The 20891-nt window shown below is 55.8% G+C and overlaps 2 protein-coding genes and 1 long non-coding RNA gene across 12 annotated transcripts in view; 1 reads left to right on the forward strand and 2 right to left on the reverse strand.

Moving 5' to 3' along the window:
• Window positions 1-20891, forward strand: part of LOC102733102 (uncharacterized) — a 118244-nt gene that overhangs the window by 51110 nt on the left and 46243 nt on the right. The gene's annotated exons all lie outside the window — the stretch shown is intronic.
• MYL9 (myosin light chain 9) lies at window positions 1363-7871 on the reverse strand. Its single transcript, XM_006742534.3, has 4 exons — window positions 7715-7871; window positions 4362-4571; window positions 2876-3037; window positions 1363-2041 (listed from the first exon to the last, which is right to left on the reverse strand). Exons 2-4 carry the CDS (start codon window positions 4543-4545, stop codon window positions 1869-1871), a joined length of 519 nt encoding a protein of 172 aa, XP_006742597.1. The 5' UTR covers window positions 4546-4571; window positions 7715-7871; the 3' UTR covers window positions 1363-1868.
• Window positions 16701-20891, reverse strand: part of DLGAP4 (DLG associated protein 4) — a 139433-nt gene continuing 135242 nt past the window's right edge. For 8 of the 9 annotated variants that reach the window (XM_081832877.1, XM_081832876.1, XM_081832878.1 and 5 more), the window contains 3 exons: window positions 18831-18922; window positions 17786-17941; window positions 16701-17001 (listed from right to left, as the gene is read on the reverse strand). In XM_081832877.1, the coding sequence (XP_081689003.1) occupies window positions 16783-17001; window positions 17786-17941; window positions 18831-18922 (467 nt within the window). In that variant the 3' untranslated portion in view covers window positions 16701-16782. Of the gene's footprint in view, window positions 17002-17714; window positions 17942-18830; window positions 18923-20891 lie in introns of all 9 variants that reach the window. The other variant, XM_081832879.1, reaches the window with a different exon arrangement.

Consider the following 20891-nt stretch of genomic DNA (forward strand, 5'->3'; position numbering starts at 1 on the left):
GGGGAGAAGGCTTGTGACAGGATTGCAGACTGAGGGGTCAGAACCCGAGGAGGCTTGTTTCTAACCCCGTCCCTGCCGTCTTCAGAAAGGCTTTTGGTGCCACAGCGGCTCTGCAGAGTGCCCTGTGACCCTGATGCAGGGCATGTGTGGCCAGCGCTCTGGGGGTCCTCAGAGGATACCCAGAGCCTGCCCCACTCCCTGGCCCCTCCCTTGGGACTAGCTGCAGTGAGCGACCCTCCCATCTAGGGCCGGGGTTGAGGGCGTGGTCAGACTGAGTCTGTCGCAGTATTTGGGCCTGGTCAGGACTTGTTTGGGGTTGGCTCCATCAGGAGTGGGGATCAGGGACTTGCGGGGCTCCATCTAGAGGCAAGAGAGGGGGTGTTTCATGGCATTCTGGCCAAGGCCTGGCTGGGAGGGGCCTGGAGCTGAGGTGGGGCAGAGGCTTGTGGGAAGTTAGACCCCCCTCGTCCAATACACGGTCCTCTTAGTGCTCAGCACCAAGATCCAATCTCGCACCTTTGCTGTGTGATGCGGATGGCTGACTGTGGGTGACCTTTAGGGAAGGCATCAGGATCACACCGGGCCCAGCAGCTGCTCCCCGACCTTTGTGGGGTCTGGTAGGATGTGTCTAGCCCAGGTCTGAGCCCTGTGGGGGATCTAGAGGCCAGGGTCCAGCCGTCCCTCTGCCCCAGACCCACTGGGTAGCCTCAGGTAGTCCCTGCCCCTCTTGGCTATTCAACCAATATTTCTGTTCCTCTTGTGCCCCAGGCACTTTGGTCAGTGTCCCCATCATCACGTGTAATGGAGATCCCAGCCCTGCCCACCTTGTGTGCGATGTGGAAACTGGTCATGTGGCCGAACTGACCTTGCAGGTGCAGGGGGCACAGCCCAGGCCTCACATGGTGGCTGCCTGGAGCTGACCTCAGGGAATCTCTTATACCCGTTGTTCCCACCTTCACCCGGAGCTTCTGGGATGCACCCTCCTCCCCGTTTCCAAAGCCTCCCTGTTCTTCCAGGACCAGTTGGCATTCCAGGAGCATTGCGGTGTCCCTGGAGATCCAGGCTGTAGTCCTGAAGGCTGGGAGACCTTGACCCCTGTCTTCCCGGTGCCCCAAATCCCCCACTGAGATATGCTGTGGTGATTCCTGAGGGTCCTCCCCACTTGGGCCTCTCTCTCCCTGGAGGACTGTTTCCTGTAGCACCTCTGTCTGCCCCCCACTGCAGGTCTGGTCTCAGGGGAGCCTTTCCCTGGCTGGGAGGAGGTGGGGGTCTGGGCAGCCAGTAGGGACAGGAGAGGGCAGGAGTGTTTAGGGACTAGGAGCTCCTCTATTTCATCCCGGCAAGAGACACACAGACCCAAAGCAGTGCTCAGACTTCTATTGGAGATTCTGCCTCCCCTGGGTCCAGTATCCACCCTGCATGCATCTTCTGGATCACACTCCCAGTGGGGTGGCTGGGCAGGGCACAGAGGAGGGGTCTGGCATCCTGTCCTCTGAGAAGGGACCTTGGTGAGCTTTGTGGCAGTGGCAGTGGCTGGGAAAGAGCGGTCATGCCCTGTGTGGGGGTGCACGTGAACTTGTGTCCAACAGGACACAGGGCCCGTCAGGTGGGGAGCAGCCATGAGGCCCAGCTCCCTGGAAGACAGTCCTCTCCGGGGGGGTCCCAGTGGAACACCTGCCTCACGTCGGCCGTGCGCCCCTTGCCTGGCACTGCGCACTCTCCGCCTGTTCCTCCACAGGGAGCTGGGCCCCTAGCTCCTCAGAGGGAGGCTCCCCTGAGAGGGTCCTATGGGATCACGGGCATGGAGCACAGTGAGTTTGGGGAGCAGGAGAGTGGGACAGGGGCCTGGGCATGGGGGGCTGGGTGGCCTAGTCGTCCTTGTCCTTGGCACCATGCTTGAGGATGCGGGTGAACTCCACGTAGTTGAAGTTGCCTTTCTTATCAATGGGTGCCTCTCGGTACATCTCGTCCACTTCCTCGTCTGTGAAGCGGTCGCCCATGGTGGTGAGCAGCTCCCGAAGGTGGTCCTCATGGATAAAGCCTGGGGGTGGGGCCAGGGCCCATGAGACAGGGACTCAGGCTGGGACATGCCCGACACCCTCACCCCACGGCCCCCCACCAGTCCTCGCAGTGAGTCTCTGGCCAGTTCAACTCCCCGGGGCCCCAGAGTGGGGAGCGATTCTGCAGTGTGTCTGTGGGATCCTTGGGGCTGTGAGTGTGGGGGCTGGATATGTCTTACTTAGACATGAGCCCTAGAGTTCCACTGCCCGAGTTTGCATGCTTATCCCCTTTCCTGGCTGTGTGACCATGGGCAAGTTATTTAACCTCTCTGTACCTGTGTGCTCTGGAAAATAGAGATGAAAATATGCCATCCTGGTATGGGACCATGAAGGTCATCAGGAAAATGTTCTGAATTGGGCCTGCGGCCCCCGAGAAACTACTGAAATCACTGGCAGCGTCACTCTGGCCTGTCCCTGGGACACACTAGCTGTGGGACAGAAGTCCTTTGTAAGGTCTGAGTATGGGGGCTGGTTTTTGCACCTTATTGGCCAGAAGGGCCTGGAACGATTTGGTTTCTGGGAAGGTCTAAAGTGGGGGCAGTGTGCTGGGCCAACAGGTGAACTCAAGACGTGGGAAGCCTTGGTGGACGTGGGCTGTTGTGGTCTAGCATCTGGGGGAAGGGAACAAGGACACGGCTTAGTTTTTCCAGTTCCAGCCACGGAAACCCCAGCAGATGGGGGATTTCTGTTCTGGCCTTTGGGGACAGGGGCCCTCAAGTCCCAGCGTAGCCCAGCTCCATTCGCATCCTCGGGGGCACCCTGGGTGAAGCGCTCAGCCCCAGCCCTGTCCAGGCCTCCAGTGGGAGGCTGCTGACCTGAGGCCTCCTCATCGAAGCAGGCGAAGGCGTTTCGGATCACGTCCTCGGGGTCTGTGCCGTTCAGCTTCTCCCCAAACATGGTGAGAAACATGGTGAAGTTGATGGGCCCCGGGGCCTCGCTCATCATGCCCTCCAGGTACTCGTCGGTGGGGTTCTTCCCTGTGGCAGGTGGGACATTCCTGCTGTCACTGCCCTGTCCCCTCCTGCCTCCCTGTCCCCTCCCTTCATGGCCTGTGAGAGTCCCACAGGCAGGACACGCTAAGCTCTGTAAACTGTAGAGCGTCTTGCTGGGGTGGCCAGTGTTCTGACTGCTCCCTCCCCCCCGGGCTCTCCAGGCCCCTTGACCAGTTAGGGCCTCCGGTCCGGACATCCGTGACCTCTGGGGTGTAAGGGCCACCATGTGCTGACTGCCCGCGGATCTGCTCTGCCTCCTGCCTGCGTTCACTTTCGCCGCACCACGAGGTCACGACGACGCGCTAATCACATCTACCCAGTAGGACAGCTGTGAGGTTTAAGGTACTTGTGCAGCTGCCGCAGCTTTTGTTGTCTGCTGCTCTTACTCTCTAACTGGAGGAGGACGTTTTTAACCAGAAGGCCACGGCTCACCGGTGGCCCGACTGACAGGAGCTCCAGACAGGAATGCAGGTTTTTCTGGGTAGATGCCCAGGGTCCGATGTCAGCCCCCCAACTCAGGGTTGCCCTGCCCTCCCACCGGACTTCCTGGGCGTGTACACGAGGGCCTCGGTCACCACTGCGCAGGAAGGGAAATGGGCAGAGTGGGGCTGCCCCGCTGTGAGGGCCAGGGACTTACTCGGGCCTGTCTGGCCTCAGTGCTTGGGGCTTGGCCAGCACAGGCCGCCTCCTCCCCTACCAGAGGCTTCCCCTGTCCCCCAGCCAGTGTCTGACCCGGACGAAGGGCCTGCCAGGAACTGGGGCTGGGGTGGTATCTGTGGCGAGCACAGGGGAGGGATGTGGGGGCAGGGCCACAGACTTGGGGGGGTCCCCATCCGAGCAGTGTGAATTGTACGAGGTTCCTGAGCCCTTTCAGCTCTAAGATTCTGACTCTAGGGAAGTCGTGGAGTCAGAGAGGCTCTAAGGACTGGCTTGGGTGACTTCTAAAGGGGTGGGACACTCTGGCCCCCCCTCCCGCTACAGTTCTCCGTCCATACAATGGAAAGTCTGTGCACTTCCAACTTTCTTTAGTTGCCCATCCTTTTCTTTAAATGAAGTGGAACCAGGCAGCCCAACCACAAATCTGCCTGAGGCAGTCTGGCTCTTGAGTGAGCCTAGGTTCAGATCCAGTGCCCAGTGCCTCAGTTTCCCTATCTGTTAAATGGAGAAAGTACTGGCATCTGCTCGCCAGGGTGGGTACCACATGTCCCTCCAAGGGAAGGACTCCCTACGTGATGAGCAGCCCCGCTGCCTGCTCCAGTTTAACCCTCGCGGGACCCACTTAGACCGCAGCCCCCCTGTTCCTGCTCACCCAGTGAGGCCAGCATGTCATGCAAGTCTTCCTTGTCGATGAAGCCATCTCGGTTCTGGTCGATCATGTTGAAGGCCTCCTTAAACTCCTGGATTTGGGACTGGTCAAACATCGCGAAGACATTGGATGTGGCCCGCTGTGGCCGCTTCTTGGTGGTTTTGGCCTTGGCCCGCTTACTGGACATCTTGGCTTCGGGTGGGCGGGGCTTCCCTGCAGGAAGTGGGTGTGGGGGGAAGAGCTTATGACCCTGGGCCAGGGGTCCTCCTGCCCACGCCAGACTGGCTGTTAGCACCTGGGCCTGGCATTCAAAGCCTCCCACAGACTTGGGGCTCCTGTCACCCAGCTCGTCACAAAAGCAGACAGGCGTGGGCTCTGTGTGATCGTAAACAGCTTCTCTACCTCTCTGGGGGAGTTTGCCCATGTGGGAACGGGGACGTGAGGAAGGCCCAGCAGTAGGAATGGTGCCAGGGACAGCCCCTGGAATGGTGCCAGGCACAGTAAGCGACTTTCACTGTGGCTTTTTGGGTATGACACTTAGGATTGGGTTCCATGCCAACCTGTCCTCGCTTTCTCTCAGCATTTACACTGTCCATCTCTCTCCCTCCAAGTGACAAGGTGGGTTGAAAAATGGGAGGCTGTGAGGCTCCCTGCCGGCTCCCCCTGCCCCCAGCAGTCAGGAGGCCCTGCATTCCTGACATTCTTGTCATGTCCTCCTCCTCCTCCTCCCTCCTCCCCATCCCTCTGTGCTCCCTGCTCTGGATGTTCTGGAAGGCATATGCTCTGGGCAGTCTCCCCTCCCCCAACCTGCCCACACTTGACCAGCCCCTTAGGTGGGCAGTAGACCTGACTTGTTCTCACTTCTCAGTGCTTATAGGAGTGTGAGGCTTCCCCAGGCTGGGAGCCCCAGCTTCTTGTCACCCTTGCCTAGACCTGACCTCCTAGTTTCCAGCCAGTCTCTCCCATCCCATAGAGATCCAGACCTGTACTACCTGTCATTTCACCGTGAAGCCCTCGAAAGTTCCTGGAACAAGTCTGGGCCCCTGAGCCTGGCGTTTAAGACCCTGTGTGAACCCCTCCAACCCTTCTCTCTGACTGACCGTGGCACCCTTCACTGTGTCCCTCTTGCCCTCTGTGATTCTGCCATGCTGGACCTCTGGATGTTTCCCAGGCACCCCCAGACTTTCCTTCTTGGTCCCTCCCCCTGAACGCCCTTCCTTTTCCAGCCTACTTCTTGAGACATCCCCTTGGGGAGCAGTTCCCGTGCCCTTGCTCTGACAGTAAGCACTTAGAGATCTTTCTCTCCCTCCCCTGGTTTACCAATCAATAGGCTAATGGATGATTGTTTAATGAATGGCTGTGAGGGCAATTGCAGCCAGTCTACTGCCCCCACTGCACTGATGGGGAAACTGAGGCACGACAAGGTGCTCTTTCCCTGAACCCCTGTCATGGCCTGTGGGGATTCTGCCCCTGAAGACCCGGGGTCGTGTGCTCCTCAGCTGGGGCCGCTGTGGGCCTGGCTGAGGCCCTAGGACTCCTGTCCCCGTTTGTCCTCTGCCCTGAGCCCTCGGTTGAGGGCCAGCCTCCAGGAAGCCTCTGCCTGTTTTTAGTCCCAAATTGTGTGGTCGTGAATGTTCCTCGACCGATCTCCAGGCCTTTATCCCATGACCCTGTTCCAGTCATTCTCAGACTTTGGTCTTTGAGCTCTTAAACCTGGAGCAGGGATCCCGGCCAGCCCCGGTCCTTCCCCAGGGCCACGGCTGCCTGTAGGCGTGACACACGGGCTGCTGTCCCACTGGCCTGACATGGCTGGCCCTGGGTGAGCCTCACGTGGTTCAGGGTGGGTAGACGAGAGCCCTTCTCACCCATGACCTGGGTCGGAGTGGGCTGGTGGCATCAGCAGGGTTTAGTGCTTTGAGGGGCCCAGTCCTTCCCCGAGCCCACCGTTCGCCGGGAACTTTGACTCATGGCACCCACGGAAGGCAGCCAAGGAGTAGTCCACGGTCATGGGGGGCTGTGATGGTCGTCATCGCTATTGCCACCACCCTCCTGTCTGCGCAGCTCTGGGGCAGACTCAGCCCGGAGAAGAGAGGAATGGAACGGGTAGGATCTCACCCACTGCTGGGATAACTAGCTGGGCCCTTCTGTCTCCAGGCCTCCCCCTTCCCCACCCTCTTTGGTCCAGAGGCCATGATGTGGCTGAAAGCACTGAACTTCAGGTTGGGTCCAACCCAGCAATCTTGGGGGGACACCCCCCACTCCAACGGCGCAGTTTAAGAAGTGATGCCCAAGAAGGGAAGTGGCATGCCCATGAGAGGGATAGAGTCCAACCACTTGGGCTAGACTTGGGTCAGTGGGTGGTAATGGCCAGCCCTTGGTGCCCTTGACACCTGAACACAGAAAGAAACACATGCCCTAAGAGGCTCATGGTGGGCCTGCTGCAGCTGAGGGCTCTGTGTGCCCAGAGGCAGTTTCTAGACTTGGTTGAGGAAATGGGGTTAGAGAGACAGGCTAGGTTTTTAGCCCTGGAGCCATCCCCTACTGCTCCTGGAGGTCCTAGACACTAGGGATCATATATAACTGGTAGTTGGACTGGCCACACCTAGGTGCCACCTCCCCCCTTCTGGTGCCTGAAATCCCCCCATAACAGCAAAGACAAGGCCTGTGTCTCCCATTATCTCTTGGTCCCTATGGCTGGTAGTGCCAGATGCCTTGCTTGTAAACTCCACTCCTCTGCAGCTGAGTTATCTGACTCATTCCTCAGGGCAGTTGGTGGGCTGGAGAGGAGGAGCAGAGACCGAGGTCCCCCAGCCCAGGTCCCTGTCCAGCCCCCAGAGCCCTTGGCAGACCCTCCCCACCCAACAGGCACAGTTGGGCAGATGGCCCAGTACATGGAAGCCCCAAGTGCGTGCATAAAGCGTTGGTGTGTATGGATGGGGGGGGGCATTATCCCAGTTTCCATCCCTCTCTCCTAACCCCAGGAGTTCTGGAGGAGTCTCAAGGAGCCTTACAGGGGCTCACTTTCCTGTCTGACACACATGGGTTTACTGGGGCAGGGAACACCGGAGACCACAACCCCCTCCCCTCCTTCTGGGCCCCCCCCAGAGCTCTGGGCTTGGCGCCGGTAACTCCATAGCAAAGGGGCAGGGCCCGGACAGAGTTCCCTCGCCCAAGGACCACCGGCTGCCCGAGCCTGGAACAGTCTCCCTGCTGCCCACCCCCTGCCAGAGTCCCCGTCCGACCCGCAACTCGCAGCCCCAGCCCCGCGAGGGCTATCCTCGCCGAGACCCTCCGGCGTCCCCGTCCTTGGGGCCATCACACCGCCTCCTCTGGCCCCCCGCGGCCGCGACTCCCACCTGGTGCGGAGAAGGTGCTCGCTCGCTCACTCGCTTTCGCTCGCTGCGCGGAGCCGGTGCGGGGCCGCGGGCCGTCGGTCCGGCTTCGGGCTCGGTGGGCGCGGCGGCGCGGGCCTTACAAGGCAGAAGAATGCGCGCGGCGGGGCGGGGCGGGGCGGCGCGCCGGCGCAGCCTTATTTGGCCTTGACCCACGGGCGGGCGGCGGCGGGGGCGCCTTGCCGGAATTGGCAGGGGAGGTGATACCAGGAGGTGATGCGGGGCAGCGCTGGGCCCCCTCGCCCCTGATTGTCAGGGGTGGGGGATTTATGTGGGCCGCCCCTTCCTCGTCAGTGAGGCAGGCAGAACGCCCATGCCTTCCAGTTCTCAGGCCCTCCACCCATCTTTCCCCTAAAGGCCCACGCTGCCTGGCCCATTCCCGTGGGAGGGCTTCCTTCCATCAGGCCAAGTATGGCTCTTTTCCCCAATCCGAAAGAAGGCGTGTCAGATGGTCCTCGCCATCCTCCTGTGAAGGGTCACTGGTCAGGCCCCTGCCGGTGTGGGGGCTCCCCTGGGTGTTGGGTAGGAGGACTGTGCTGGGGACAGCCCACCTCAGCCAAGTCACTGTCCTTTCCAGCTGGCCTCGGTTTCCTGTAAAATGGGAGGGTGGTGGTGAAGATTCAGGAAAAAAAGAGTGTCCAGGAAGAGCCAAGTAGCACCGTGGGGGCCAGTGAGAGGGGCAGGGGCTGGGGGAGCATGGTGTATCCTCAGGGTGTCAGCACCCCTTACCCACTCTTGTTGGCATTAGTTGGAGGAGGGAGTCAGAGAGGACAGCCCGCCGGCTCCCCCATCATGTATCAGCTCCTGTCCGTCACTTTGACCCTTGAAGGAACACCTACCCACCAGGACTCCAGCCCGTTTTTCTCTCCCTGCCCCACTTTGGACCAACACAGACCTTACAGCACCCAGTTACTTACTCTGTCCCTATGAACTGACAGCTCTTACGTGCGAGGCACTGTGCCGGGTGCTGGGGAAACAACACTGCACTAAAGTAATCACCCTGGGGAAGCAGTATTTGTGCGGGAAATACAATGAACAAGTAAGTAGCTCCATGGCTCGGAGAGAGAAATGAGTTCCTTGAAGGAGAATAAAGCAGAGTGACGAGAGAGGAGGGTGCCTCCTGGGAAGTGACATTTGGGACAACCAGAAGCCATGCCCAGTGAGTGAGTGAGGCAGGTAGGGGGAGTTTGCCCGGCTCCTGGTCTAGGAGCAGCCAGAGGTGAGTGTGACTGTGGTGAGAAGGGTGGGAGATGAGGTCTGAGAAGCAGTGGGGGCCTTGCCAGGGGCTCCTTGTAAGGCCACCATGAGACATCAGTGTTGTGAGAGGAAGGACGGCATGATCTGGCTTATGTTTTAACTGAACCCCTCTGGGTGAGACCAGTGAGGAGCTTTCCAGCAAGATGATGTGTTCAGGCTAGTGTGGTAGCAGTGGTGCTGGGGAGAAGGGGTGGGATTCTGGAACTATTCTGAAGTTGCATCCAATGAATTTGCACATGGATTGGAATGTGTGTGAAAGAGAAGAGTCAAGGATGACTCCAAGGGTTTTGGTCTGAGCAGTGGGAGAGAGCCGACCTGTTTCTAACACGGGTCGGCTGTGGAAGGAGCAGATTTGAGGAGAGCTCAGTTCTGTTTTGGACCTATTAATTTTTTAGAAACTGTTAACTTTGAAGTAATTTCAGACTTACAATAAAGGTATAGGAACTATACAAAGAGTTCACCCAGACTCTCCAGTTGTTAACAATTTGCCTTTATTATAGTCTCTTCTGTGTGTCTGTGTGTATGTGTGTATATCCTGCCCCCGCCAACATTATTTGAGAGTAGCTTGCATTGTTCATTACCCTTTTACCCGGAAATACTTCAGTGAGTATCTCCTGAAAAGGAGATTCTTTTCCAAATCCATAGTACATTTATCAAAATCAGAAAAATTTTAACATTGATTTAATACTGTTATCTAATTTACAATCCATATTCAAGTTTTGTCAGTGATCCCAGTAATGTCCTTTACAGAAATTTTTTTTTCTGGTCCAGGAGCCAGTCCAAGGTTATCATGTTTCTTTAATTTGTGTGTGTGTGTGTGGGGGGGTGTTAAAAAAAAAACCAAAAACAACAAAACATAAAAATTACCATTTTAACCATTTGAAATCTGTAGTTGGGGGGCATTAAGCACATTCGCATTGTTGTGCAACCATCACCAGCACCCAGGCGCCCTACGGTTGATTTTTGTGTATTGATCTTATTTCCAGGAACATTACTGAACTCATTTATTAACTAATAGTTTATTTATGGATGCTTTAGGATTTTCTTTATGAAAGATCATGTTATCTGCAAATAGAGATAGTTTAACTTCTTTCTTCCCATTCTGGGTTTCATTCATTCAGTCATTCTCTTGCCTGGGCAACATTGCCCTCCAGTACATCAAATAGAAGTAGTAAAAACGGGGGCACCTGGGTGGCTTAGTCAGTTGAATAGTCCGACTCTTGATTTTGACTCAGGTCATGATCTCAGGGTTCTGGGATGGAGCCCCTATTGGAGCCGCATAATGGGCTCCATGCTCAACGGGGAGTCTGCTTTAAAATCTTCTCCCTCCGCCTCCCCGCATTCACTTGCTGTCTTGCACACACGCTCTCTCTAATAAATAAATAAATCTTAAAAAAAGAACTAATAAAAGCTGACATCCTTGTCTTGTTCCTGATCTTAGGGGAAAAGCTCAGTCATTCACCATTAAATATGATATTAGCTGTGGGTTTTTCTTGGATGTCCTTTATCAGCTTGAAGAAGTTCTGTTCCTGGTTGAGTGTTTTTATCATGAAAGGGTGTTGGGGATTTCACCAAATGTTTTTTATGCATCTATTGAGATGTCTTTAATATCTCTTTTTTTTTTTTTAAAGATTTTTTTTTTTATTTATTCGAGAGAGGGAGAGACAGAAAACACAAGCAGGGGGAGAGAGGGAGAGGGAGAAGCAGACTCCCCACTGAGCTGGGAGCCAGATGTGGGGCTCGATCCCACGACCTGGAGATCATGACCTTAGCCAAAGGCAGACACTGAACCATCTGAGCCACTCAGGTGCCCCTCTTTAATCTCTTTTAATATGTTACTGTTCCTTAGCTTTTGTTTTTCAAGACATTGACACTTCTGGAGAGTCCAGGCCAGTTACATGGTGCTCCCTCATGATTAGCTTCAAGTTATGGATTTTTTTTTTTAAAGATTATTTATTTGAGAGAGAGAGTGTGTGTGCACACGTGCACTCATGAGCAGGGGAGGGGCAGAGGGAGAGAGAGAGAGAGAGAGAATCTCCCGCAGACTCCCCTCTGAGCACAGAGCCCAACGCTGGGCTCGATCTCACGACCCTGATATCATGAGCTGAGCTGAAATCAAGAGTCCGATGCTCAACCAACTGAGCCACTCGGGCGCCCCTCAAGTGATGGATTTTTGACAGGAATATCACAGAATGATGTTGTGCCCTTCTCAGTGTATCTCAACAGGAGATGTAGGATGTTAATTTTTCCCAACACTGGCAAGAATAACTTCAGCCATCTTGCTAAGGTAGTGTCTGCCGGGTTATCCATCAGAAAGTTACATTTTTCCCTTTTGTAATCAGTAGGTTCATGAGTAAGTAATTTGTGGGCTGCTCCTTTGAGACCGAATATTCTGTTCCTCAGCAAACTTCCACCCACGACTTGTAACACCCACTGGTATTCAGTTGTGTGACAGCTGCTCAGTGGTGACTTTCTGGTCCTTCTCACTTCCTTTTACTTCTCCTCGTTGGTGGACATGTTCAATTTGGAAGCACCTGTTCGCCATCCAAGTAGAGATGTGAGTGGAAACTAGGGTTGCAGATTCAGATGTGGGGGTCATCTGTTAGTCTCCGGAAGGTTAGAGGCGTTAGCAGTTGAACCCCCCCCCGCCCAGGGCCCATGTTCCCTGTTGGTCACAGGGCATCACTGGGTTTGGGCTCTGCACACGTGTGCCAGAGATTAAACCCTGATGCTGGCTGGGTCACTAGGGGACCACGGCCCCCCCGGAAGCTGGGACTGGAGGCCCCGTCTCATGGGCAGCTGGGTTCTGCTCCATTCAAAGCCCTTACTTAACCTGGCATTTGAGGCCCTTCCTGTGCCCCAGCAGCCTCACACTTCTGCCTCTGTGCTGGCCTTCCTCTGCCTCAGCTTGGAGAACTCCCGCTCATCCTTCAGAGTCTTCTCTAAAGTCCCACCCCTCCTTCCCCCAACAAGCTCACTCATTTAGGAAATAGTAGTTCCTTTTTTTTCCCCTAAATATTTTATTTTTATGTAATCTCTACACCTAACGTGGGGCTCGAACTTACCACCCCGAGATCAAGAGTCGTACGCTCCACCGGCTGAGCTAGCCAGGAAGTAACAGTCTTGAAGCTTTCTCTCGTCTGTGCTAGGCACTGAGGCTGGTGAGCAAACTCGCTTCCTGCCCTCTGGGAGCCCACCGTCTCCTGCTGGAGACAGGTACTCATAATCACACGGATAGCAGCAGCATCACATCAGCGACTGCAACAAAGAAAGACAAGCCAAGTGGCTCTCATGCTCCAAGTCCAGAGCAGGGGTTTTGCACCAGCCTGGCCTGGCCCAGGTACTTTGGGAGGGTTTCCCCGAGGAACTGCCAGCTGGGGTAATGTTAACTGCATTGGTGGGGCTCCCCGTGCAAGGCCTGAGGTGAGGCTGGAGGACAGAGCACAGAGGGGATGGATCCCATAGGAGCTGTAGCTGGAAAGCAGGGCAGGGGCCTCTCAGGCCAAGGGGAAGAAGCTGGGTTTTCTCCTGCTGGCCCTGGGCGGGCTGCAAAGGCTTCTGAGCGGAGGGTGACTTCTGGAGCCAACGGAGGCAAGACTTTAGTAAAGACCCTCTGGCTGCCGGGGGAGGGGCAGTGAGGGCCACACTGCTTTTCCAGATCAGCCAGATTCCAAAGCGCAGGAGACACAACTTCATTCTGTGTTTCACTCCACCCCAGGGCGCCTGGGTGGCTCAGACGGTTAAGCATCTGCCTTTGACTCAGGTCATGACCCCGGAGTCCCGGGATCGAGTCCCACGTCGGGCTCCCTGCTCAGTGGGGAGCCTGCTTCTCCCTCTGCCCTTCACCCTGCTTGTACTCTTGCTCACTTGCTCTCTCTCCCTCAAATAAATGAATAAATCTTAAAAAAAAAAAAAAGAGAAAAGAAAAGAACACTGCCGCGATGGTGGTAGGAACAGCTTCTCAGTTGGGCTGGGTATCCTCCGGAGCACTTAGCTGTGCCGGCATCCACATGGTTCCTGGCTGGCAGGCCACCTGGCAATGGCTTTGTCCTGCCTTCTTGGCCAGAAGGCCTCGGAACCCAGTGCTGCTCCTGGCTGCAGCCCCGTCTTCTCTCTCTGCTCAGGCCATGGGGTGGGGGAGACGCCAGGCTTGGGAACTCAGGACCCTGGGCCTCCTGCTCTAGGATGTGCCGCCCTGAGGCTGATTCTCAGGGACCCAGGGTCAGCGCACAGGCTCCGTCTCCCTCTGCCTCTTTGCCAGCACCCCTCAGCCTGCAGTTTCTCCCTCCTGACCCTTTCTGTCCCTTCAGGACTGGGCTTTGGAAATGCAGCTTCTCTGGTCTTTTCCTAAACAGACAAATGCCTCCTTGAAAGTACAGGGAATGGGATATTTATTATCTTAGTCATATTCTGGTTCATACTGTTTAATCCGAATCTAGTCACAAGAATATGTAAGTCTAGATCATGCAACACTCTGCAAGATGCTTGGATACTTAAAAGATGTCATGTCATGAATGTCAGGTCTGGTTCAGTGAGACTAAAGAGACGTGATGACCGAAAGCAGTGAATGATCCCTAGTGGATCCTGGGCGGGTACAAAGGAAGAGCCAGAGAAGACATTATTGGGGTGTTTGGAGTGTGGCTGTGCTTTCATATTCATGTCTGGGTACTGGGCGCTCTCCTGGGTAATGGGGGGAGGCTCGTGGACCACTCCTTCTTTAAATTAGAGGGTGACAATGGTATTGTGGTCGTGCAGGAATGTTCTTATTCTCAGGCGTTGCCTGGTGTGTTTGGGGGTGAAGTATGGTGTCTGCAGCTAGCTTTCAAATGGCTCCGGGGTAGGTGGGGCAAGTGAGGGTTGGTACAAATACGGCACAGTGTTGATGGTTGGTGATTCTGGGTAAAGGACCTGGTGTTCGTTATCCTGTTCTCTCAGCTGTTGGCGTCAGTAGGGCGGGCCGTGGAGGCCCCAGTTCTGCACATCGTGGTGCTCTGCTGCAGGGAATGCAGGCTCCCTGCCAGAGACCCTTACCCAACCGTCAAGGCCCCTCGCCCGCTGTAGCAGAAACACTCAGGCCCTGAGGGGTAAGGTCCCCCCTCTTCCCTTGAGGCCGTCAGGAGTAGAGCTGGGCTGCTAGCTGGTCGGTGCCCCTCAAGTCCAGCCTGGCCCCGTCCGGCGTTCACTCACCTCTGAGTGTCTGGCTCAGTGCCCAAGGCAACCTGGAACCTCTTCGCTTACTCTTCTAGCCATCCCCCCGCCCCCCGCCAGGTCTTGGGGCAGGGGTAGGTCCAGGGAGTGCCAGCCCCGGGAGGTCATCGGAGCCGCCTGTGGTCAGCAGGTGCTCAGCCACCACTAACACGATCCAGAGGGGAGGGCATGCTGCTCTGAGCACAGGGGGTCTGGCCCGCAGGAGGAGCCGAGCTCAGGAGGGGCCGCCGGGGGGAGGGGGGGTCAGCCTGAACAAAGCTCCTGGGAGGCAGTTCTGTGCACCCTCTGAGCTCGAGGTCACTGCATCTTAGCTGGGTGGGGCCGAGGGAGGAGACCAGGTGTCTGCAGCTCAGCTTGGCCCAAGAACTTCTGAAAGGCAGGTTCGTACCACCGGGCATTGGCACTGAACGTCCTTCTGCCTAGAACGCACTCTGCCCGGGCTCGCCGTCCCCCAGAGCGGGTTAATACCCGCCGTGCTTCTGGAATGGAGCAGAGTGCTCCTGCCCAGGCCGCGTGAGATGCTGCCATCGCAGCTTCCCGCAGCCTCCTGGCGCTGCATCTCGTCTTCTGCCGCCCGTGGTAGACTTGAACTCTCGTAGGCCTCGTTCACGGTCTCCTCCACCAGAGTGTGGTTCTGTGAATGACTGTCAGGGGGAGGCAGCTGCTGGGGGGTACGGAGTTCCGGTCCTGGGGTGTGGGGTGAGGGCCAGGGCAGCCCAGCTTGGCTTCCATAGAGCAACTATGGATTAAGCGTCTGTTTCTCACAGGAGGCAGGTTAAGGTGGGTATTACTCATTTTTGAGGTCAGGGAACCGGGGGCTGCTTTCTTGCCCAGGGTCACGAGCCGGGCTGTGCCAGAGCCGGAATGATGGTTTACACGCAAGTCAGCCTGTCTCCGAAGAGCTGCCGTGTGGCAGGGGGTCTGGCTCAGTCTCCCGGGGTGTCCGCCCACCTCTCCCCAGCCTGGCCCATCCCGCTGCAAGAACACCATGAGCCCTTGGTACACGTTACCTCATTTATTCTCACAACATGCCTGTGAGGTAGGGAGGGGCAGGGACTGTCCCCATTTTACAGAGGAGGAAGTTGAGGCACACAGAGGTCAAGTGACTTGCCCAAGGTCACAGATGGCGGCCAAGCTGGAATGGGGCCCCAGAGCAGGCCCTCCGTTCACCCGGGGCCCCTGCAGCGAGTGCCGGACGCGAGGACGTCTCCAATGCCATTGTGGTCTCTGCGGTTGAGAGCAGCCCTCGTGTGCTGGGCCTCCCCCTCCCCCTGCCCGCCCCCACCCTGCAGGCCCGGGCCTCTGCAGCTCAGGGCTCACGCCATCCTGGGAGTGGGACTGGGGGGGCAGGAGAGAGAAGGATGACTGGGGTAAAAAAAAAAAAAAAAAAAAGGAAACTCAGAGGTGGGGCAGATGGGCCCACGGCAGGGGGCAGGTGGGAGACCAAAAAAAAGGCCGCTTACACACAAGGTATATATTTTTACACACACTTGTACACACACCTAGATATAGTACATGTAAAAATATATGCTATTCACACACCCGCCTCCTGCCAGGTGCCCCGAGAGCCAGCGGCGGCGCTGGGGGGCATGGGTGAGCAGATGGGCGTTTGTTAAATATACACTCTAAGGTCTATGTGCATATGTACACATACGTACAGACACAGCCGCCCGCCCCTTGGGTGCTGGACACAGGCTCAGCCAGGGACAGACGACCCCTGGGAAATGGGGTCCCTCTCTCGAGTGTCCCCTGCAAGTCACTCTGAGTCAAACGTTTTACCGAAGGAAGGGGGGCTGGAGAGAAGAAAGAGGCGGGAGTCTGGAGTGTGGTAACGGTGGCTTTTATCTCATTGTCCCCCCCCCCCCAAAGCCTTGAACCCTCCTCCCCTTCTCGGAGAGGCCAGCCCCCCACCCCCGCACCCCCCCGCCCGGGGCTGGCTGCTGCTGCGGGGCCCGCGCCTGCATGTGCGCGTGAGCGTGAGGAGCGCTGGGGCAGGGGCGCACGTTGGGCGCTCTGGCCTCCGGCCTGGCAGACGCGCGGGGCCAAGGGCAAGCTGGCCGCCACCACGGTGGCCTGTGTGAGCTCTGAAGGGAGAGGAGAGGAACAGAAGAACGGAAACTGCAAGGTCAGAGCGGGATAGCGGGAGGAGGAGGAAGGGCATGGCAGGGGCCCAAGGCTGTCCTCGGACTGTCCTCGTCTTGTAAACAAGCTAGTGCGAGTTCTCGTGAGATAGAAGTAAAAAGACCGCAGTCTGGAGGCTGGGCCGGGAGGTGCCGAGGTCCATCTACCTAGCCCACCGCGGCCAGCCGGAGGGGAGAAAACGTTTTAGAGTTTTGTGTTTCTGTTGACTTTTTTTTTTTTGTATGAAGTCTTCATAACCTAAAGCTGGGAGGGACCCAAAAAAGCCAAATTGTGAGCCCTTGTATGCGTCAATTTGAAAGTTGGCTCAGGGTCTCTGGACAGAATAACCATCTTAAAGGTTGAGAAAATGGTGTTCCGTTCACATTTAGTTTGTGTGGGTTTTGTTTTTTTTTTTTTAATGACTTAAAATTGTTTGCTTCCTGGTCTCAGAGTCGGGTCTGGGCCTCAGGGACATAAATCTCGATGCTGTCCGCACTCTCTGTGGCTGAGTTCTGCCGCACGGAAGCTGCCCGCTTGGCCGCCAGGAGTCTCTTGCGGGCCTCCTGACGCTGCTTGTCCCCGGCATCTGAGGCCTTGTCGCGGCTCACTGCCGGCTTGGATTTAGCTGGCTTCTTTGGGACCGGAGGGGGTGGTTTCTTCTCTTCCTTTAGTGAGACAGTGAGGAGGGAAGAAAAATAAAATAAAGGTGCACCTTTTGTGGGGTGCTCCCTCCCGCTCGATGTTGGTGGCTGCAGCCTCCACCCCAGCCTCCCCACGTCGGGCACAAGCAACACACACGTGGAATCAGAAAGCCACAAGAAGCGATGATGGAATAGCACAAGGCGTAGGAGCAAAAAGCAAGCTTAGGATCCTAGAATGTTCTAGCAGGAAGGGACGGACAGAGCACCTTTCCCACCCCTGCTTTGAACCACGGGGAGCCCGAGTCTCACGGCCTGAGCCGGGATTTAAGTTCGGGGCCTTGGACTCCCAGGCCACATGTCACAGGCTCTTCCGGGGGGTCAGAAGAACTCACCAGGGCCACGGCCAGTACCCAAGAACCACAGGGGTCCTTGGGTGCCACGGTTTTACAGAAGGAAGCCCGCGCCTCACGGAAGAGGCTGGCCCCAGGAGGACTGATCTTCTGCCTCCAGAGTTCCGACAGCCACGTGTCTATCTGTGCTCAGGGCTGTGGGCACCTTTCTCCTAGGAACCCCCTTTCTGAACATGCAGGGCGGGATGGCATGCTTCAGGGGGCAGCCTGGACGACACAGAGCGAGCGGCATGCTGGACAAGAGCCGAGCATGGACCCCGCACACTGATGGATGTGAGCCCCCAGCTCAAAAACGACACACGGAGAAGGGAGCCAAGCAGCACTGACCGATGTGGGCAGCGTTAGTGCCGACCAGGAATTTGTCCCTGGACTTCCCCTCCGCACTGCTCCATGCTCACCTTCCTCTTCTCGGGGGTTTCCACCAGTTGCCAGCTGTTGGCCTTGAGGTGGTAGAGTTCATCAAACTTCATGCTGATGTCCTCGATGGACAGCTGTAGCAGATCCCAGAACCCGGCCAGGTCCTGGGCTGTCGGACGTGGGTTGGCTTCAGGGTTCTGTGGGGGGGGAGAATGGGGATCAGTGGGGCAAGTGAGGTAGACGCTTGTCCTGCACCCCACCCCAAGTATGGCCTCGTGGCCCTGCCGGCCCTGGTTAGGGTCTCTGGAGGCCTTGTCTTGCTCCCCCATTCCCAGCATCAGGATCTGTAGGAGGGAATGAAGCCAGTTCCTGCTCACTGCCAGCCCTGGTGGGGCAGATCTTTGGGAGAAAGACAGTCCCATCATGAAAGCAGTCCCTGCACATACAAGGGACTGAGGCCTTGACCACCACTATAGGGCTACCAGGAGGAAGGCCCTCATGCTCCTACTGTATGCCAGGCCGAGAGCTGTTCTCATTGTACAGAAGTTCCTGGCCATGGGCTCAGTAAGACGGGAAGGAGCCAGGATCCCTGCCAGGTGGGTAGGATTACAGAATCCACGGGGTTTCTGTTCTGTCCCCCTAGTCTGTTCTCCGACAACACACTGCTCATGGTGACTGCCCCAGCCAATGCTATACCCCTGCAGGTCCTGGAGACAAACACTTGCCCTAGGAGCATGCTGCCCCTGGCCAGGTGGAGTGAGGCAAGGCTTCCCCAGGAAAAGCCGCCCTCCTGACAGGGAAGGTTGAAAGAGAGGGAAACCCAGCAAGCCAGGGGTGGTATGTCTTCAGTCCTCACCGGTCGTCTTAGAGCACGTTTAACACAAATCAGTGCTGATTTTTTTCACACAGGCTTCGCTTTTCTATTTGAAGAGGCATTAGAAATTTGGAAGGCCCTCTCCTTGTGCAAGGCACGGACATGCATCACCAGCACCTTCTCCATGTTAGGGAGGAGGGCACAGAGGCTTAGAGGGGCTAATTCCAGCAAAGGCTGGAGGCCCGCGGTGGGGGAAGAAGAATCACACTCACCAGGTTTTGCTCACAGAGGCCCCGGAACTGCTGGAATTTCTGGGACATCAGTAGCTGGGCACTGCCCACAGCACTGAGGACTTTTCCTAAGACTGAGAAAGAGAAGGTAGAGACTGAGCAGAGCACAGGGTTTGTTGGGGTAGAAGGCAGGATCGGGGCTTTTATCCCCCACCCCCCTAGGTTACCAGTCATCATTTGGTGAATGGCATCTGGTCTTCATTTTACACCCACTTTAATCTGCTCTCGTGAAAAATGCAAACAGTACAGATAAAGTGAGCCCCATGCCCTAGTTCCTACGGATATTTTATGGCAATAGATTTGAAAATTGAGTTTAAATGGAAAAAATTTCCAGGAAAACATGAATTATCATAGAGTCAAGAAGAAACAGAAAATCTTATTAGATCAAAGCTGTTTTTAAAAAACTGAAGCAGAAGTTAAAAATCTTCCCAGAAAAAGGAACCAAGCTCAACTATGTAGTTTTACAGGTGACATTTGATAAAACCTTCAAGGAACGGAAAATCCTGGTATTATATACTCAGACTGTTCCGGAGAGTCCATAAACATAGGAAATGACACCGCTCATTTCAGGAGCCCTGAGAACAGATAGGACATGCCAAGAATAGACCACTTTCATTCTGAACATAATTGTAAAAGTCTCGTAAAATATAAGCAAATAGATTCCAACAGGCAAGTTAGCCATGAAGGGCTCAGCCCAGGAACAGAAGGTTCTTTTAGGGGGCGCCTGGGTGGCTCAGTCAGTTAAGCGTCTGCCTTCGGCTCAGGTCATGATCCCAGGGTCCTGGGATTGAGCCCCGCATCGGGCTCCCTGCTCAGCAAGGAGCCTGCTTCTCCTTCTCCCTCTCCCACCCCCCCTGCTTGTGTTCCGTCTCTCGCTGTATCTCTCTCTGTCAAATAAATCAATAAAATCTTTAAAAAAAAAAAAAAAAGGTTCTTTTAGTAGTTGTGGCATAAAGCCAGTACTGTTTCTCAGGCACCAGAGAATCCCTGTGAAGCAAAACAGAGTAAAGAAGAAATCGACACTGAACTCTCCTGTGACAGAACTCAGTAGCACTGGGTGTAACGTGGGCTGCAAGTCTGGACTGAGGTGGCAGTTTTGAGTTCTCCAAAGCAGCATGCCTTGACGGGAGAAGCTAGTCATCTCGTATTTGAAATGAAAAGGGGGTGCGGACTGCACCAAGAGCTTTCCTGAACCTGGTTCAACACCAAGGGGTGGGGGCCTTTGCATCGTAACGGGAGAGAAGACGAGGCTGAACACAGCCCCCGTCCCTGTGTCTTAGGAACTCCTGTCCTCCTGGGATGCAGGCCTGGCCCCTCTCTCACAGTGATCTACTTTACACGAGCTCATCGAGGAAGAATTTTGAAAGTAAGTAAAAAGGAGCTACACCGATGACAGGAACAGCAAATGGCACATGAACATTCCCCAGAAAGTTGTTGCTAGAAAATGATGAAAAGCCATGAATATGTCAAGCGGTCGTTCGAGGCCAGGATGGAGGTGCTCTGAGAAGAGGGAGAGACAACGGAGCTTGGAACTAGCACACAAGAGAAAAGCCAGGCTGTCACCGTCACAGAAACCAGGGCCACTGTGGAGTAAAGCCCGCCTCCAGACCCCGAGGACGAGAAGAGGAGCAAAAAGGCTCCTGGTGTGAAACACTTCGACTGCTTAGTAACAAAACAAGATGTCTTTTTAATGAATAGCTAAGCTGCCAGGAATAAAATGAGCCACTCCTCACCTCCTTTCTCAAGGCAGGTAGTGGAGACATTTGGTCTAGAGTAGAGAAGGAATAAAAGGGAAGGTCTCTCCTGAGAATTCCCAACCATAAGATTGCACTCGGGGGCACCTGGGTGGCTCAGCCGGTTAAGCGTCTGCCTTCGGCTCAGGTCATGATCCCAGGGTCCTGGGATCGAGCCCTGCATCGGGCTCCTTGCTCCGCGGGAAGCCTGCTGCTCCCTCTCCCACTCCCCCTGCTCGTGTTCCCTCTCTCGCTGTGTCTCTCTCTGTCAAATAAATAAGTAAAATCTTTAAAAAAAAAAAAAAAAGAT

The sequence above is a fragment of the Leptonychotes weddellii genome, chromosome 10, assembly GCF_054177405.1.
Source record: "Leptonychotes weddellii isolate Sample4059 chromosome 10, ASM5417740v2, whole genome shotgun sequence".
In the NCBI taxonomy this organism is placed as follows: Eukaryota; Metazoa; Chordata; class Mammalia; order Carnivora; family Phocidae; genus Leptonychotes; species Leptonychotes weddellii.

Excerpts from the sequence above, each read along its gene's own strand:
- MYL9 (XM_006742534.3), bottom strand. The coding sequence starts at position 4,545 with ATGTCCAGTAAGCGGGCCAAGGCCAAAACCACCAAGAAGCGGCCACAG. Across the intron at positions 3,038-4,361 it reads TGACATGCTGGCCTCACTGG|GGAAGAACCCCACCGACGAG; the intron begins GTGAGCAGGAAC and ends CACCTGCCACAG. Across the intron at positions 2,042-2,875 it reads CTTCGATGAGGAGGCCTCAG|GCTTTATCCATGAGGACCAC; the intron begins GTCAGCAGCCTC and ends CCCCACCCCCAG.